Genomic DNA, 20,007 nt, shown 5'->3' with positions numbered 1-20,007 from the left:
CCATAGCAAGTCAGCAGCAGAGCCTGGATACAAATCTTTCTTAATTCCAGGTGTAGTCTGAAAAAGTAAGTGATTAACAGGAACCTGCCTGTCCCTGTCACACTGGGAGCTGGGGTTAAACCATGCAGGGAGGGAAACAAAACACAAAAGTAAACCCACCAAAAATGCAGGGAGTGGTTGTGGAACCGCCCTGCTTTAAAATGATGTCAATGAATACTTACTTGGTAGCAATGTGAGAAACTAAATATTGAAGAATAAATTTGTTGTTGTTGTTGTTTTTAAGAGAATAAATTGGATGTTAATGCTCAAAAAAAAAAAATAGTAGAGTCACCCAGGCAGCAGGATTTTTTTAGGGAAGAAAAACACTGAGTGGCTATTGTGTAAAACCCTCAAGCCCTTGCTCTCTCTAGGAGGCCTAACTCCACTGGACATCGTTCTTAGGGGACAGTCCCTGAGTTAACGTCCTGTAAGTTTTCCGCTGACTAGCACTACTCCGCATCCAAGAAAAGAAGCAAAATTGTTCATCATACCCCGAAACAGTAGCATCATGAGACCAAAACCATGATAGGGAGAAACAAAGAGTATTGTTTCTTTGCCAACATGAAAGCCTCGATCATTTAATTCTGTTTTTATTTATATTCTGAACTCTGATTTGAGTAATCAGGAATAAAATACGGTCCATTTAAATTTTTCATTATTTCAAATACATGGAACTACCACAAGTCATTTCTGGATCAACTGCGAGCTTGTTACCTGGTAAGGTGGGAAATAAATGTTACCTTTCTTCACATTCCCCATTTCTGTGATTATTGCCCCCGACAGGAAGGATGCAACCCTGGGTGTTGCCGGGTGCCAGGCACTTTCCCTGGCCCTGGGGACGTGGAATGGCCAACATGTGGCCATGAGCATAAGTAACAAACCAACCTGCTTCAGGTCCAGCACCTGCCATCCGGTGCCCCTGTGTGGAATTCCAGCTCTGCCACTTCCGCTGTGCTGCTTTGGGCAAGTTGCTAAGCCCCTCTGAATCTTGGTCATCTCACCTTTAAAGCGAGGATGATACCAACTTCATCTGGTTGTTGGGAACCACAGAAATGGTTCTGAGTCTGGCCCAGGGCCAGGCACAGGACGTATGCACTCATACAACCCACTTGAACCTCATCCTGACAAAGCACAGTTTGGTGAAGGCAGCAGGCCTACAAAGGCCCTTCTTACACTCCAACAGGTTAGTCTGTTTTCATGCCCAGCAAGGGACAGAAGAGGAAGTGACTGCCTCTAACGGGAAGCTCTTACAGGGCGACCTGGAGGAGGCATTTCAGCCCAATCTTAGAAGACAGGAATTTTGCAGGCGAAGGCGTAAATTGCTCTCAAAATGAAAGACAGGTGTTTTTAAAATGGTTCATTCTCAAGAAATAAGGAAATGATCATTGAGGCAGCAAGGGAATGTGGGAAAAACTACGTTAGCTCTACTCCTTCCCCATGTGCTTCCCACCACTGCCTCACCTACAGAATGCCATCTCCCCAGGGCTTCGCTGAGCCAGGGGTTCCCAAAACATTCCAGGGGACAGTGAGGGTCCCATACTGGACCCAACCCCAGTGGACCACAGCCACACATCAGCGGTCCGACTGGCTCTGCTGGGAGCCACACGCTTCGTGCCAGGTCCCTCTGGCCCTCACAGCTCCCCCGTGAGGCCCTGGGATTTTCCTCCCTCACCAAGGCAACAGAAACAGACAAGTAGCTCGCTCAAGGTCACAGAGTGAGAATCCAGGTCTTTTTTATTCTGACATCCAAGTCTTTTACTCTCATGGAACAGCTGAGAACGTACATGACCCGGCATAGCCATTGCAGAGGTTAAGAGCAGACTGGCACACCAGACAGCCAGGGTGCAGATCCCAACATCGCCACGCACTCTAGCCCCTAACCTTGACCTTGGCAAAGTGGTTCGTCTCTCTGGGTTGGTTTTGTTGGTTTGTTTTTGCATTGGAATAGTTTTTTTTTTTTTTTCTTGGCAAGAAGTCAAATGGTACCTTTTTAAAAACAAAATAAAGATTCTACTTAAGGGTTTTTTTAATATTCAAGTAGATTTTTAATGATAAAATCTATCAGTTCTATGAAAACTAAGAAATCTACGGCCTGGAATTTAATAGAAAAAAAGTAACACAATGAAAAGGTCGATAGCATCCAGCATCTTTTCAGTTTCCCCATCTATGAAATAGGAATAATGATATTATCAACCTGTCAGGGTTGATGTGAGGGCTGAAAGAGTAGATACAGCACGCCCCCTGAAAAGTGTCTGGTGCATAGAAAGAACTCAGTTTAGTGTTGGAAGCCGCTGTTGTTACCATTATTATGAAAGGGTACTGTACCCGAGGCTGTTCTAGAAAGACTAGACCTGATGCCTTGTAGGAAGCACTAGCAAGGCCCACTTCCTAGTGTTGTTCAGCAGTGCAAGGTCTGGCTCACCTACTTTTACACAATTTGATTTGATGTGATTGATGCACACAGAGGTGCTTGGGTCTGTTCACATGACCCAGATTCACCAGGGCCTGAAAAAAAGAGTCTTTCTCTGTGCACTAAAGTGAGACTCTATGTCAGAGGCTCTGTAATTCCCTCCTGGAGGCCCCCAGATGTCCAGGGGTTGCTGCTAAGGCTGCAGCAGAGCCTGGGAACAATCGGAGGGTCTCCCCAGCTGGTAGTCAAGTTGGGACCACGGGTGCAGTGGTGTCATGGGGCAGCTGAACGGCTACCAGAAGGCTCCTGGAGGCTGTTCTAGAGGTTTCTTATTCCTCTGCTCCCTTCTCAACGAGCCAGGCTGACCACCCCTTCTCTCTGTGACCACAGCCTCCCTCAGGTAATAATCACATTGTAAGGCCCCCAAGATTGCCTCCAAGTCAGGGATGGCGAGTCCCCTTCTCCTTGACCACACACCTGTGGACAACCCCTTGGGTCCCAGCTGCACGTGAAGAATCTAACCCATTGTGTTTGGAGTCATCCTCGCTCTATTCTCAGAAAGTAGCTTGTTTTCAAAATTCAGCAAGTATCTTCTGACCACCCTCCAGTAAGTTAGCTGGGAAGCAGCTTCGTGTGGGGGTTCAGATCAGGGGCTCTGGACCCACATCCAGACTCTAAGGCCCTGGTAGCTGTGTGGTTTGTACTTTAGTTTCCTCATCCGTAAGTGGGGATATTATACTTACTGTATTCGTTTCCTATTGCCACTGTAACAAGCTGCTGTAACAGATTACTATAAGCTTGGTGAGGCTAGAAATGTCCTCTTCTCCAGTTCTGGAGGCCAAAAATCCAAAATCAGTCTCACTGGGCCAAAATCAAGGGGGAACCACACTCCCTCTGAAGACTCTAGGGGAGACTCCTTTGCATTAGTCTAGTCTCAACCTCTGTGGTCACCTGGGCTTCTCTTTTCTGGGTGTCTCATCAGGGCATCTGCAGTTGCATAGTAATATGCAATTACATAGCATAGTAATCCAAAAGCACCTCCCCACCTCAAGATCTTCCCCTTAATTAGACCTACAAAGTTTGTACCACGGGATTAGGATGTGGACATCTTTTCCTGAGAAGACTAGGATGGTAATTGGTCCCAAACTCTTGTTGGTTAAATCAGGTTTTAAATGTTCTTAGAACCAAAGCCAGCAGTACATGGCAGAGATGTTGACTCCAAGCATCTTTACCTGACTGATGAGCCATGAGTTTTCATGTCCCCTCAGGGGATATATTTCAAAGATTGGTGGGGAGTGGCAGGAAAACACTGACTAGCATCTCACTGGCTCAAGTACAAAAGTAGTTGGTGCACCTGCCATGTGTCACTGGGATAGTCCCACATTACCCAGGCCACTCAGTTCAAGGAAATCTGAGTCTTGTTCAGTTGGAGTCTCCCTGATAGGTGGGATTTTCATTTCTTACCTAATGCACATTTTGTTTGAACTTCTTAGAAGGAGCGTGGATTACTTTTACAACAACCTCAAAAATAGTAACATTTTAAAATTCTTTGATGGTTTCCTATTATCCAGAACCCAACCCCCTTACAATAGTGGTTCAGATTCTGCATAATCTGTCTCTCTAAACTCACATACTTTCGGTGTCCCCTGGAGAAGCTATGGCCCTGACCACAACCATCCACATGCTAGAACATAAATACTCATTCAGCAACTGTCTGTTGAGTGTTGTGTATGTGCTAAGCAATGTTTTAGGAGCTAGGTCATGACAGCAAACAGATGTCCTTGCCCTGTGGAGCTTACACTCTAGTGAATCTCTCTGTTCCATGTGTTAATTTGTATTCTTCTCTCTTGCTGACTTGTCTGTCCTCTCATTCTCTGACAACATCCCACCCTTTCTTCTGGTCTTGGTTCGGACACTGCATCTTCTGTGAGGTCCCCAGGGTTACCCTCTGTCAGAAATAATGGCTGTTTCCTCCAAGCATCTGTGCACCCTCCCTGCACTTTCATGGCATTGCTTCTCCTACCGGGTTTGCACATGGGACACACCCAAGGTATTAAAGAAATAAAGCTAGGGGCACCTGGGTGGCTCAGTGGTTGAGTGTCTGCTCTTGACTCAGGTCGTGATCCCAGGGTCCTGCGATCAAGTTCTGTATCAGGCTCCCTGCAGGGAGCCTGCTTCTCTCTCTTGTCTCTGCTTCTTTCTGTGTGTCTCTCATGAATAAATAAAATCTTTAAAAAAAAAAAGAGAAATACAACTAGAGTTGGACAGCTGTGAACTCTGTCTCTTTGAGAACTGGACAGTACAAGCTCTCTCCTCACAGGCTTGTCATGAGGCACAAAGGAGGCACACACACAAAATATTCAGCACAGAGTTGGTGGCCTGCCATCACTTTCTGAATAAACAACTGTGACTAAAATGATGTATGGTTTCACACATATGTGAAATTTAAGAAATAGTGAAAGGGATTATGCTGGAAAGGAGGGGAACTGAGTGGGAAAAATTAGAGAAGGAGATAAACTATTAGAGACTCCTAACTCTTGGAAACAAACAAATGGTTGAGGAAGGGGAGGTGGGCAGGGGGATGGGGTAACTGGGGCATTGAAGAGGGCACTTGATGGGATGAGCACCGAGTATTATACTATATGTTGGCAAATCAAACTTAAATAAAAACAAATGTGGAAAAAAAAAAAGAAGAAGAATTATCTGGCACCACGATGCCTGGGTAGCTCAGTCAATTAAGTGTCTGCTTTCAGCTCAGGTTATGATCTCAGGGTCCTGGGATCAAGCCCCACGACAGGCACCCTGGTCATCAGGCAGTCTGCTCCTCCCTCTCTCTCTGTGCTCGCTCTTTCTTATGCACACTCTCAAATAAATAAGTAAATTTTTTAAAAAGATAATTGTCTGGCACCTAGCATGGGAGCTTTTGCCCACCACTCAGTGAACATTTCTTGAACCTATTCTGAGTGTAATCTGAATGTTGTTTGGGACTTTTTTTTTTTTTTCAGGTATTCTGTTTACAAGGACCCAGCTGGCTGGCTGAATATTAACCCCATTAATGGGACTGTTGACACCATGGCAGTGCTGGACCGTGAGTCACCATTCGTTCACAACAGTGTGTACACTGCCCTCTTCCTGGCAATCGACAGTGGTGAGTAATTTTTAAAATGCCACTAAGTATATACTTTTCAGTTATAAATGCATTTTTACATTTTACATTTCTTCTGGTAACACTTGGAGATGTTCTCAGGAAGAATATAAATGTGTGGAGTCAGGGAACGCATTCAAACACACAATGAGAGAGGTGATACCCCCAAATCCTGGAATTCTAGGAGCTTTGTCCAGGAGAGATCAGAATGGTGATCTCACTGTGCTTCATCTTAGGCAGGTGCCATGACTAGGAAGGCACATTAATATCCTTCATCTTAGCATCATGCTCTCATCTGTGGGACATTTCTTTCACTTAGTGACATCACTGAACTTGACGACTGAATTATCCTCCAGCTTTTATTCTGTTATCACAAGCGACCATGGAGGGACATCAGGTGTGCTCAGCTAGGAGCTTCATAATCACAGAACAATTGCTGTTCTTTCAAATACTAGTAATGCAACATCCACGTGCCAGACTCTGTTCTAGATGCTGGGGATATGGCAGTGATCAAACAAAAATGAGTGTCCTCATGCAGCTGATACACTCATGGGGGAAGGAAGAAAATGGAGTAAAATACATAATACACTTTTGGGGGGGAAAAAGGAAACATACTATTTCTGTATGAAACAAGGAAAAACAGGAAAAAGATAGCAGACAACAGGGTCCTGTGGTTCTAACGAGGCAGCTGTGGGAAACCTCATGGTGGCAGTAACATTTGAGTAAAAACACAAAAGCAGTGGAGATGAAAGGACTGAAGTTATCTAAGGGAAGAGCAAGGAGGCCAGGAGGACTGGACCAGAGAGAGTGGGTGGGACAGGAATGGAGTAAAGACATAGATGATGTGGGCTTATGTGGGCCTCTACACCACCCTCTGCTTTTACTGCATGTGAAATGGGATGATGTGGCCGAGTGCTGAGGAGGGTGCAGTGTGACATGATCATGCTGCCCTGTTGAGTAGGGCACAAGTATGGGGACCTCTTAGGAGATCAGTGACAATCTAGGTATGATGGTGGCTTGGACTGATGATAGGGGAGGGGATGAGAAGTCAGATTCTGGGAATAGTCTTTGTATTTCAGACACAAAGCTAACAGGATCTGCCATTGGCTAAGATGAGGGGTCAGACTTTGCGGGTATGGGAAGCAAAGATGTCTGTTGTGTCAATCACACAAGAAGTTTGTTTTGCTTTTCCTATTATTCCTAAAAGTCAACTGTTCATGGCTGAAGATTCAGTTTCGAGTCCCATATATCAAAAATGAATATTCACAGGGCCTTTTGTATATGCCTTTCATTATACTCAATAACAGGTAAACTAAGAATTCTCAAACCCCATCGCCATGTTCTGGGCACCCACATGCAAATCACATATGAGATCATGTGTCTGAGAAGTGCACAATCACTGCAGCATGTAGTAGGCAGAGAGGGCTTCACAATGAAGTCAACCTTTGAGTTTGGCCTTGAAAGACACGTATGGTTTGGATAAGTGGCAGGGGAGGAGGTAGAGGTGCCTGAGAACACAGAGCAGAGGAATCAAGACTAGAAGGGAGTGTGTGGCATGGGTAGTAAGAAAGGGAGAGAGAAGAGTTGCACCCACTGTGAGTGAACAAGTGGAAATCCATTTGGATGTACATGAAAAGTCATATCCTCAAAACATCTCAACATCCAGACAAGTCACTTGATGGAGCCAGCAGCCAAAAGATTGCCTAAGTCCTTAAGGAGGAAATTGCATGATGAGATACACACAGACATTCATTCATCCACACACACTGTACTTGGTCCTAGAGACTTAGAGTTGAATAATGCATGGTCCTTGTGCTCCATGCACTAATGAGTGATTTGAGGAGTTAGACTAGTAAACAGAAGACCACAATGCAATGTCGTAACTATTCTGTTGGACCTAAGCCCAGAAGAGCCCCTTGTCCAGCCTTGGGAGTTGGTCACAGGGAGCTTCTTGGTTAAAGGGATCTTTACAGAGTGATGAAGGATAAGTTGAGAAAAGGTAGCGCATTTTTGTAATTCTATTCCCATTTTTCAAAAATTTTAATTCCAGTATAGTTAACATACAGAGTAATATTAGTTCCGGGTGTATAGTATAGTGATTCAACACTTTCAAACATCACCCAGTACTCCTCACAACAAGTGCTCTCCTTAATTCCCATCACTTATTTCACCCATCCCCCCCACCTACCCCCCTGGTGACCATCAGTTGTTCTCTATAGGTGAGTCTGTCTCCTGGTTTGTCTCTCTCTTTTTTCCCCTTTGCTCATTTGTTTTGTTTCTTAAATTCCACATATGAGTGAAATCATAGGATATTTGTCTTTCTCTGGCTTATTTCACTCATCATTATCTCCCTAGCTCTATCCATGTTGTTACAAATGACAAGATTTCATTCTTTTGTATAACTAAGTAATATCCCATTTTATAAATATATATTTTATATAGATATATAATTATATATATATTTATATTTATATTTATAACATCTTCTTTATCCATTCACCAATTGATGGATACTTGGGCTGTTTCCATATCTTGGCTATTGTAAATAATGCTGCTATAAACATGAGGGTGCATATATCCCTTTGAATTAGCATTTCGTATTTTTTGGGTAATACCCAGTCGCACAATTACTGGATCATAGGATAGTTCGATTTTTAACTTTTTGAGGAAACTCCATACTATTTCCTGGAGTGGCTGCACCAGTTTGCATTCACACCAACAGTGCATAAGGGTTCTCCTTTCTCCACGTCCTCAGCAACACCTGTGTTTTTTATTTTAGCCATTCTGACAGGTGTGAGAAAACATCTCATTGTGATTTTGATTTGTATTTCCCTGATGATTTGTGATGCTAAGCATCTTTTCACGTGTCTTCTATATGGCCATCTATATGTCTTCTGTGGGAAAAAAATGTCTGTTCATGTCTTCTGCCCATTTTTAATTGGATTATTTGCTTTTTGGGTGTTGAGTTATATCAGTTCTTTCTATTTTGGACACTAACCCTTTATTGGATGTGTCTTTTGCAAATATCTTCTCTCAGTCAGTAGATTACCTTTTAGTTTTGTGGATTAGAAAAGGTAAGGCATTCTAATAGAAGCCTGAAAGAATATGGATATGCACACTGAGAAGGCTTGCATGATTGGTTCCAAACGTACAAAGCTAAGAGCAGAGAGATGGCCAGGCACCCACTGCTCTGAGGTTGGTACTAGGTCCTGCATTGAATGCCTAGCTCAAATCATAGTTCCTGATTTAGACCCGACACTCAAAGATCTGTGGAATAGATCCTGAAATAGATATAAAATGCTCCATATGCTATGTCAAGATGTTTGATTTGATTATGTTTCTTACTTGCCCTCAGAATAACTTTTGTGCTTTAGAAAGAGAACTCCTTTGGAGGTGTAGAAAATGCACAATGATGACATGGGAGCCAGGGAGCCATTCTAAAGCTGTGGCAGAAATCAGGGTAAAAGAAGCAAGAAGTAGTGAAGTGAGTTTAGGTGGAGTGAGCCCAGAGTCAGGAAATATGTTGAAAGCCATAGCCAGTATCTTAGTTGCAGGGGTTAGGGTGTACCTGGTGCTGATAGAAATGGACCAGATAAGATGAGTCTAGAAAATATCTGGAAGGAAGAAACAAGACTTTGAAAAAAACACATACCCAACATAGAGAAAGCTGATATTGAGATTTCTAATCCAGAAACCAGGAATGACTATTCCATTGACAGAAATGGAATGGGTTTCAAAGCTTTGTTCCCATGTTGCCTTTATGGGGTGGGTGTTGAGATGATGTCCCATGGGACTGGAATAGAGGTAAGGAGGTTTTTCTTAGAGAGTCACTCATGCAAAAGAAATGGGAGCCATCAGAAAAGGTAAGTTTTATAGAAGGAACAGGCCTAGACAGGAGTGTTAAGGGCATAAACAATGGGTGACAATAAGCCAAGAATGTTTAAAATGTTGTTTGACTTAAAAAGTGTCAATTATAGATGAGCTAAAGTGATGATTTCAGAGTTCTGTGCTACCTAAAAATCTCTGGACTTGTAGAGAAAATTCTCAGCTAAGAACAGCATGAAAAGAGGTTGAAATACAGCAAATAGAGTTGTCATTGCCTTATGAAATATTTTACACAATTATTCATAAAAAAAACAAGCAGTGAAGTACACTTTAATTTTTGCCAGAAACAAGAGCCTCCTCTGCAGATGTGACTAGGCAAGCTGCTTATAAACACCGAGGCTCAGTTGATAATTCCTACTTAAAAGGTTGTGAAAAATGAGAAAGAGAAGTGCAGTGCCCTCTACACTCACCTCAAAAACTATATTAAATGTTCAATAAATGTTAATTTCACCCCAGTGGGGGTTATAGAAAGGAAAGAATGCAGCCAAGAATGGTCCTCAAGAAAAATACAGTGTGAAGTCTACTTCTCATTTCTTTTAATACTAATATCAAACAAGTAAATTCAAAATCTGGTGTCACAGATGTTTCCAAAAGGACGAAATGTCCCTGAAGACGTAATGATAAATAGAAAACAGGTTGGCATTAATACACAGAACCATCATTAGAGATGATAATCTTGAACAAAGCCCCAAAGACTTAAAGTAAAAAGAGCATAAATTTAAAAGGATCTCATAAATCAAAGGAACTTTTGTTTAAAGCTTCCTTTTAGTCACTCACTGAAAGCATCTCTCTAGGTATTATGTTTAACCAGGAAAAACCAACACTTACCTATTAGATCAAAGTTAATAGTATAACTGATGTCTCAATTTTAGACAAAGTAAGCATTTGATTTTATTTAATTTCTAGAAATTCAATATATTTGATGGAATGAAAGAATAAGGATTTTTTGTCATGTAACACTAGGAAAGCTAAAGCAAAATAAAATTATTTTCTCCAAAGAGTCACTTAGGAATTTATATCAAAACATGTTGATATATAAAAACATTTTATCAAAACATGATAAAACATATATGTCTGTAGGATCTTCCAGATAGGATACAACAGACTGCTGTTCCCACTGCAAAAACTAGGAAAATCAGGTTAGATTTTAAAAGACTTTAATTTTAAAGGCATCGGAGAGCCATATAAGTCAGGAGGCATTGATCAATGGAAATACCAAAGAGGTAAAAAAAAAAAAAAAAAAAAGTATAAGACAACCAGCCATTTCTTCACTCTGGAGGCCTTTTCTGATTCTGGAGGAGGGTCAAGTTGGACCCAGGTAGAGGGCCCAAGATGAAAGGAAATAAACCAGAAATGCTTGTAACAGTCATGTGGAGCTAGCGTGACAAAGTGAAAACCTGAGGGCCTTTAAACACATGGCTACTTTTCCCTCATGGACAAATGCCCTTTAAAGGACAGAGCAAAATCTCCTGGGGTCTCACAGAAACAAAGAGCTAACAGAGGAAGCAAACACACCTTAAACACAGAACCATTCTATCCTTAAGACATTTGCCAGATTTTAAAGGTACAAAGTATTGTAGAATGGGATGGCCAGTGCTATAGACTGAATGTTTATGTCCCCCCAAAATTCTTATGTTGAAACTAATCCTTAGAGTGTTTGGAGGTAGGGCCCTTGGGAGGTGCTTAGGTCATGCAGATAGAAACCTTCATGAGTGGGATGAATGCTCTTATAAAAGAGACCCTAGAGAGTTCCTCTGCCCCTCCTGCCATGTGAGGATACAGCAAAAAGACTCTATTGAAAATCACAAGTCACTGCTAAGAGAAGTTTTAATCCTATTAAATGAGAGATATACCACGTTTATGGATTGGAAGTCTCGATGCTATTGAAAAGTAAATTCTCTCCAAACTGACCTAAAGGATCCAATGTGATACCAAGCAGAATCTCAGGTCTTTGTTTTGAGGTGAAGGAGAAGTGTATTGTAAAATTCATGTGGAAATATAAGAGGCTAAAAGTAGCTAAGGCAATCTTGAAGAGTAAGTTGGAGGACTTACACTATTAGATACTCAGACCTATTAGAAAAAAAACAGTAATTAAAATTATGTGGTGTTTGCACAAAGACAGAAAAAAAATTGACTTATGAAGTAGACTAGAGAGTTTAAAAACAGATACACACACACTCAGTCCCTTTTTGTGACCAGGACATGGTGACTGCAGATACGAAAGCATGGTCTTTGCAATAAAAGTCCTGGGTTAATTGAATACACATATGAAGAAAAATGTTTCCTGACCCTTCTCTTAGGCCATATACAATATACAGTAACCAATTCTAAATATATTACAGGTCCAAATATGGAAGGTAAAATAATACATCTTGTGGAGACAAATATGTGAGAACATATTGGTGTCCTTGACATAGGCAAAGATTTTTCAAGCAAGACACAAAAATATTCACCACAAAATGGAAAAAAAAAAGTAGATTATGTTAAAATTAAGAACTTCAGTTCATCAAATGATATCATTAAAAAAGTAAAAAGATAACTCACAAAGTAGAAGATATTTACAATACAAAGAAATCCTATAATCTGTAAGCAAAAGACACAACCCAAAGCAAACCAGGGAAGGAACTTGGGTTGTACTTCACAACAAATGCCAATAAACACAGAAGAGATGACAACTTCATTAATCAAAGAAATAAAAAATTAAATTATATAGATATAAATGAAAATACAAATGAATCAAGAAAATACAATGAAATGCAATTCTGTGACATACTTAAAAAACAGCTGAACTGGTAAGTTGGAACATTCCAAGTGTTGGCAAGGATGTGCAATAATTGGAAGTCTCCTATCCAGCTGGTAGAAGCGTAACTTGGTTACAACCACTTTGGAAACTGAAAGTATCAACTAAGGCTGAACCTTTCTTCATGCTATGATCTAGGAATTTTACACCTAACTATATATCCAACAGAATTGTGGATATGTGTTCACCAAAATGCATGTGGCCGAATGTTAATAACGGCACTCTTCCTAGTAGCCCCCAAACGGGACGCTATTCAAATGCCCAACAAGTAAATTATGGTACAGTCACACAATTGAGCCTATGCAACACTGAGAATGAATGACCTGAGACTATTCACAATAACATGGGTGAATCTCACAAACAGTATTGAACAAATCAGGAAACCACATCATGAATGGTTCCATCTGTATAAAGTTCAAACACAAGCAAAACTAATCATTACTGCTAGACGACCTGGTGGATATGTTTTTTGATCCTATAATATTGGACTACATGGGTGTGTTCAGATTGTGAAAACTCTTCAAGCTGTATATTTATAGAAATATAAATGTTTCTATATTTTAATAAAAACTAAGCCAAAAAATGTACGACTACACAGAGAGCGCATACCTGGTCCACTGCACCTTCCCCAGGAGGGCTGTAACCAACCATTCGTGTATTCTCCAAGTACCTGTTTACCCTAGAGATAGACTCTCAGCATCCTACCATTCTATGGAAGGACAGTCTCAGCTGCTGATGGGCTGATACTGCCAGGAAAGCTGAGTGGCAGGATGTCTGCAGAGGGAACGAAGCGAAGTTCACATTCTCAGGTCCCCAGGATACCCTGCAAAAGGCAGAAGTGCTACCATCTTAATTTGCCACACACAGCTCGGCTTATCCAGTTGAGAATAATCACAAGGCAGCACCGAAAGAGAATTTTCTTTTAGGTATCTCTTAGAGACTAGAGATTGCAAGATCAAGATGGAGGGATACAAAAAGATAGTCAGAAGCAGGGCTGGGAACTTGTTCTGTGCTTAGCAGAAACAAAAAAATTCTTTGGACCTATTTGGTTGGAGCCCCGAAGTCAGTCTATATAGATTCTGGAACCATCCTTCACAATAATATTGACAATGACCAGGCTTAGACAGTTTGGGGAGGAAAGGCACATCAGCCCCTCCCTTCATATAGAGGCTAGGTTGTAATGCACAGGACAGTCAAGGATGTACAAGGCACTTTTCATAAACTGGTATCAATTTTAATGAGTTACAAATCACCTAACAACATGGTTCCATTATAACTGAAATGCTTCTGTTTTGCTAAAGCAGAACTGGCTATAGTTAAATGATTGGAAGAATAAAACACTTAATCCTATAGATTAATAAGGTGTGACCTTTCATGTTGGCAAGCATTTTATCTTGGGAGATGAATATCATTTACCTCATGTGATCCAGATTTTCTGAAAAGGTTAAGATAGTGCCTTCAGAGTACAGGAAACCTTCTGTTAAAAACTTCAACGAACACAGAAGTGCAAGCTTGTCTTTAGAAAGGGAGAAGAAATAATAACTGTTAAGGAAAATACCAAGGTGGAGAGAGAACATTCGGGAATGCAGTAAGATGGAATCCCTTTGGGGATGTGCTGACAATGGGGCAGAGCAGCAGCAATTAGCAGTGGCCAATCCCTGTGTGATTAGCTCTCCTGCTCAGGTAATCACCAGAAAGGTCAAATGTTAGTCTCGCTGTCTTATGTGGGCTGAAAACCATCACAAGCAATTTCTCCTAAGAGTTCAGGAATCCCACGGGAGATAGTCATGGGCAGGAAAGGCAGAGATGGCTGCTGATTCCCGGCTTACCGTCTTTTGCTCAGAATTCTGTTAGGCTGGCCCTCCCGCCTTCTTCTTACCTTTAACCTCCACTTTCTCCCCCGCCACCTGTTCTGAAATTGCACAGGCCTCAGCATTCCGTGATTGTTATTGATGGCCCTTACGCCCTCAGAGAAGATCTAAGTGTGACTCCAAACACTAAAGACAAATATTTTGCTTCAGTAAAGTCCCAAGTGCCCTCGCTCCCAGCACTCATGCTATACAGGAAGGAAAAAAGGGGAGGCGGGGAACCATCCCAGTTTTTCCTGGAGCTCAGTGCATGTGAGATGATTGGAGCCAGGAAGCCCACACTATCTCTAGCATCCATATTAAGTCTTGCTATGATTATCAAAGTGGCCCATTCCCTATCTATTTTCATTTTTGAAAAATAGGGGGAAGGAGAGCATAAAAACAAGCCAAATTATCGCTACATTCGGCAGCATGTTCTCATGACTTAGCAACTTGTGTAAAGTATATTTGAGTCTGCCAGTGAAAAATGTGATGTGGGTTCCCAAGAAGACACAGATATAGAACCAAGCAGAACAGCTGTAAGATTAAAATGGAATACACTGAGATAATGATTTTTCATAGGCTAAGATCTATCATGTCCCGACCTGCCTTTTCCCTCAGTCCCCTGTGTAATAGATGTTCGGATAATGCCAGTTGACTCAAAATTGAAATACTGTGCAGAGCACATTTAGATTGATTAAAAGAGAAAAAAAAAAATGTCGTTCAGCCCCATCATGAAATGCCTACCAAAAAACAACTGCCCCAAATTGGGGATGGGTGGGGGAATCTGAACTTCAAACATAAAGATCCGTGGTCCTTCTCTTTTTGTAGATCCACCAAGTTCTAGATTGCGTGGGGGCTGCCGTAAGATCATTTAGATTAATTCTTCTTAAAATATGCTAGTTTGGATAAAATCAAGCCATTAGTTATGATGGCAACCCAATTAAGCCAGTTTAACACCCCTTATCTCAGCTGTTATAGTAATTGAGGAAGAAAAGTAAATTGAAGACCTAGCCATCATTCCTCATTGCTTCAAGTACCAGTAAAATATCAATCACATTGAAAATCCTCGCTACAATTTTGTCACTGACAAAATGGCCCAATAAAAAACTCTTGAGATCTGGTAATAGAGAGGCTGCGACCAGAGCCATTTGTTGACAGCACAGCACAGTCTGAGGAGAGAGCGGGAGGCCCCGTGCTCTGCTATACCTGGACATGAGCCAGCTCCCCAACCTCATTGGTGTGAGATGTATGCTCCCTCCACCTCAGTTTCCCTCCCTTCCCCCTACTGGGTTGTTATAAAGACTAGAAATCATGAACGCAAAATTCCCAGCATCTAGTAAATACCTAACAAATATTTAAGTCAACTGACCTGAACTGAGCTCTGAACTGATTTTCTTTCCTTTCTTTTCTTTTTTCTAAAGATTTTATTTATTTATTCATGAGAGACACAGTGAGGGGGGCAGAGTAGGCAGAGGGAGAAGCAGGCTTCCTGTGGGGAGCCCGATGTGGGACTTGATCCCAGGACTCCAGGATCACTCTCTGAACCAAAGGCAGATGCTCAACCACTGAGCCACCCAGGTGCCTCCTGGACTGATTTTCTAAACTTACTGTAATAAAATCATCAGTGTCTGAGGTCAAGTAGAAAATGCCATGGTGGTGGTCTGAGCATTTCTCTAGGGAAGGGCTGAGCCACAGAGCCCTCCACTCAGAGTCAGGCTGTAAGAAAATTGACAGAACGTGCCGCCTTCTACGTGGACATCATGCCTCTGTCCGAATCGCGAGATTTAAGGCAACACTCACCTACTGGACAAGAGGACATTTCCATGTTGACCAGCCAGATCAACTGTCTTCAGCATAACATTTTCACACATTCTTTGGGAAAAGAAGCTGATTTGGGCACTAAAATATTGCCTGCAATACCCACCTCATGCATCCTGCTGAAGTGTCTCTTAGCTAGTTCTCCTCTATAGTCCCCATTTCCCAGTCTGGGGAAGAGCAAGGCAGTTGCACAGCCCCTGGCTAGAAGCCATCCCCCTAATGCTCCTGCACCACCACTCCCAATCCTGCTCTGCTGTGTGTTCAGGCTCCTGAGTCCAGCCTTCCAGCCCCAAGTCCCGCCACCCAACTGCACTGGCACCCAGATGGTCTTCCTGCACCCTCACACCTCATGCAAGTCCTCTCCTTCCATGCCTGCAGCATCCTCTGCTTTTATCAAAGCCATTCTTCTGCTTTAAAGTCTTTGGCCATCTTCCCACAAAATAGCCATACAATTTCCTCCTCCCAGAACTTCTCCCTCCCAGAATACTTCCAAAAGTATTCTCATTTCCTACACACGCAGATGCCATCTCCTCACAAAGGCTTCTGATCCATATCATGCCACACGAGCTCCCACAACACTTTATCCTCACGTTTTCCCATACTTCCCAGCACCGGTCCTTCATCTATTTACAAATCTGTTCCTGCCCTGGGGCTGCTGTTTCCTGCACAGGTCCAGCCTGGCACAGGGCAGAGTCCCAGTGAACAATTACTGATTGAATAGATGAAATGAGACCATCCTATTACGATTACTGATTGAATGAACAAAATGAGACCATCCTGTTTAGCATGGCCTCCAAATCAACTCTTCTAATTTTTTCCCCTTTTCTTTAAAGTTGGAAAAGTGGAAACAAACAAACAAACCAAAAAAAAAAAAAAAAAACCCAAGTGTTGAATTAAAAAAAAAAAAAAACAGCTCAGACTTTAGATTATTGCCTCCGCTGAAAGAATGTTTTAGTTTGAGTTAGGTGAATAATTGCCTCAGTTCTACATTAAGTATTACATGTGGAAACCTGGCACGATATTTTGCAAATCTATTTTCTGGCCAGGTTCTGGGTTGGTGTACTATTAAATTTTTCAAAATACAATGAAATTGGCAAGCTCTCCATTAACAAAGCAATTTTTTAAATGCTTGTGAATTTAAAAGCAACGAGATTCTTGGCTTATGAGACCCAAGCCAAAACAGATTTGTAAATACTGATACCGAAAAGCCAAAGCAAATAGAACATGGGCTAAACAAAGCAATACAAAGGATCATCTTCTCTAGAAGAACCCTGGTTTGCTCTCATTGTAAGCAAAAGGTACAGGTAAGTATAGAAGCCTGTTCATATGAAGTAAAAGATGTGGCATTTATTTGCTCAGAGCTGCTTAGTGAAGGTTCAATAGATGCCCAAAAACATGAAGGGAAATTGGGGCCGAGTAGATTGCTGCACTCATGCCTCTTGCCCCTACAAACAAACCTCAGAAACTAGCTAGGGTGTTCGTTTTCTCTCAGGAGCTCACATGTGAACTTTGGCTCTCTGAAATCAACCCATCTTCCTGATTTTCCTCCCAAAATGTGGTCCTCAAGCTTCCCTGAGGCATCCAGCTGAGGTCTCTCTCCTTGTCACTGCTGTGGACTCCCTTCCCTGAGCCCCAGTTCCACAGACCCCATCCTACACAGCCTTTTTTTTTTTTTTCTCCCTTCGGTAGGATGAGGGAGGCCTGGAATAAAGACAGGGTCATTACTACCCTCAGGATAGAAGCAAGATAGAGATGGAAACTGTGGAAATATGAATGTATGCGACACATGTACGGAAAGAGCAATTCTTCATTAGCTTTTTCAAGTCAACCTAAAGGAACTCAAAAATCTACTGAGTACCTGTATATACCAGACTGGAGAACAGTCCTGATGCTCAGAGCCCACAGGGCTCAGGAATGAGCTTCCTGCTTTTCCCTCCTCTGTCTCTCTCTTTCCCTGCATTTTATTCCTCACTTAGGCAAACTCACTTTCCTATTCCCCATATTAAACCACTGGCACTCATGATTCCCAAGGTAGGACCCATGCTGTTGCCTCTAGACCCAGTTCAGGGAAGACATGGGATGAGGGACTAGAAAAATCTACTACTTCCCTGTACTTTGCAGAGCTAGCTCTGAAATTCTTGTTCAGATCCTAATACTCTGTGCATTTGAAGCCAGCCCATTCAACTGTGGGGAGACCAGAGACCCTACTCTTCTGAGGTGAGGGCCTCTCTTAAGGACATGTATTTGGAGCCTCGCAGCATGTGAAAACATGGTCCCTTCCATGCACATGTCCTCAACAGCATTATTCCTATGAGACAAAAAAGGAGAAACGGACCATATGTCCATCAAAATATGGACAAAATATGGACCCAGGAATGCAGTTTCATTCAGCCATAAAAAAGGAGGAAGTGGTTCATGCAACAGCATGGATGAACCTCAAAAACATGATGCCAAGTGAAAGAAGCCAGACATGAAAGGCCATGTACTCTGTGGTACCACTTACAGAAATGTCCAGAAAACACAAATCTGTAGAGAAAGAAAGTAGATCAGTGGTTGCCTAGAGCTGGAAGTAGTTATGGAGAGTTAGTACAAATGGGCCCAAGGTTTCTTTTGGGGGTGACGGAAAGGTTCTTAAATTAGGTAGTAGCAATAAGCACAACTCTATAAATTTACCAAATATCAATTCATTGTAAAAAACAAATAAAAGAGTGAGAGAAAAGAAAATAGAGTTGGTGAAATATTTTTAAATCCCTGTATAACTTTAGAATTTGCATTTCTGTTTCTGATTATTTTAATGGTTATGTTACTGTAAAGAAAATTTTAAAAAGAGAAGTATTATTTTAATGTTAATTACCTGGAGAGATAATCACCATTTAGGCTTCAGTATATTTCTTTCTAATCTTTTTCTATTTCTAATTATATATTTTTTAAATTAGGATTACACTGTGTTTTTACTTGTATTTTTTACTAACAAGATATAAAGAGAGAGAGAGAGAAAGAGTGTGTGTGTGTGTGTGTGTGTGTGTGTGTGTGCGTGTGATGGATCCTATCAGAAAAACCTCAGTAAAAAAAAAAAAAAAAAAAGAAAAGAAAAACCTCAGTATTTTTTGGCAAAAGTGGAAATCTGTTTGGTCAGGATTCTGAATAAAATAAGAGAAAATACCTATGAACAAAAAGGCAGCCCAGACCAGCTGCCTGAACACCAAGCACTCAGCTGTACTTATAGGATCTGCAGTGTTTTGGTGTGGAGGTAGGTGCATTTCTCTGGAAGCAGGACCATAGCCTTCATCAAATTTCCGAAGGGGAATCCACCTCCCATTCCATTTAAAAGTCACTACCAGGAATGGTTCATCTCTCAAGGGCCCTTCCTTCTCCTAATCTAAGACAGAAGTTTCTGCAGCCACAGGCAATCCCTCCACTCATTTGTAGGATGGACATCCTCTGATCCTTAAAGCATCTATCCTGAGAACATGGCCACGGACTCCTCTGGGGATGCTGCAAGGAGAAGGAATTACATTTCTTAGCTTCATATCCCAGTTTTGCTCATATTGAGGCTTTTTCCCTATTGAAATAGAAAAACCATAGAGGAGGGTCCAGTCTCAACCATGCTTTGTTTCTGACATTTGGTCATGCAGAGTGGTCCCTTGGGGGCTGCTGGAAAGGGGAGAGAAAGGGTAAGGGATTTTTGCTGAGTGTCGTGAAACCCAGAAGCTCCAATATTTCCTGGACCCCCGGAGCTATTGGAGCCAAATGGTCTTGTGAAGAGTCATTATATTCCAAATTACATCTGAATTTTGGACGCTGATTTTTCTCCATCCTGTTATGTCACCTGGAAGAGACTCTTTTCCAGAGGAGTTTGAGAGTCCAGTCTTCACCTCATCAATGAAAAAAAGATGCTCATTTTACTTAACTTCAGAAGAAGATATCACCAGCCTACCTTGGGAATAACACACCGGGATGCGAAGACAGTAGTATAATTAAGTTCACGAAAGGCTGATTCTTACAGCCATATTTCAAATACTCATACTGCTTTCTCATCCACTCTACCAAGTGATGGCAC

At 41.8% G+C, this 20,007-nt stretch overlaps 1 protein-coding gene across 22 annotated transcripts in view; it reads left to right on the top strand.

Moving 5' to 3' along the window:
- CDH13 (cadherin 13) overlaps positions 1–20,007 on the top strand; it is a 1,387,059-nt gene that overhangs the window by 1,347,304 nt on the left and 19,748 nt on the right. For all 22 annotated transcript variants that reach the window (XM_049110659.1, XM_049110644.1, XM_049110650.1 and 19 more), the window contains one exon: positions 5,455–5,597. In XM_049110659.1, the coding sequence (XP_048966616.1) occupies positions 5,455–5,597 (143 nt within the window). The remainder of the gene's footprint in view (positions 1–5,454; positions 5,598–20,007) is intronic.

Source organism: Canis lupus, chromosome 5 (genome assembly GCF_003254725.2).
Source record: "Canis lupus dingo isolate Sandy chromosome 5, ASM325472v2, whole genome shotgun sequence".
NCBI lineage: Eukaryota > Metazoa > Chordata > Mammalia > Carnivora > Canidae > Canis > Canis lupus.
Note: the sequence above shows the minus strand (reverse complement) of the source record. Positions and strands in the feature narration are given on the sequence as shown.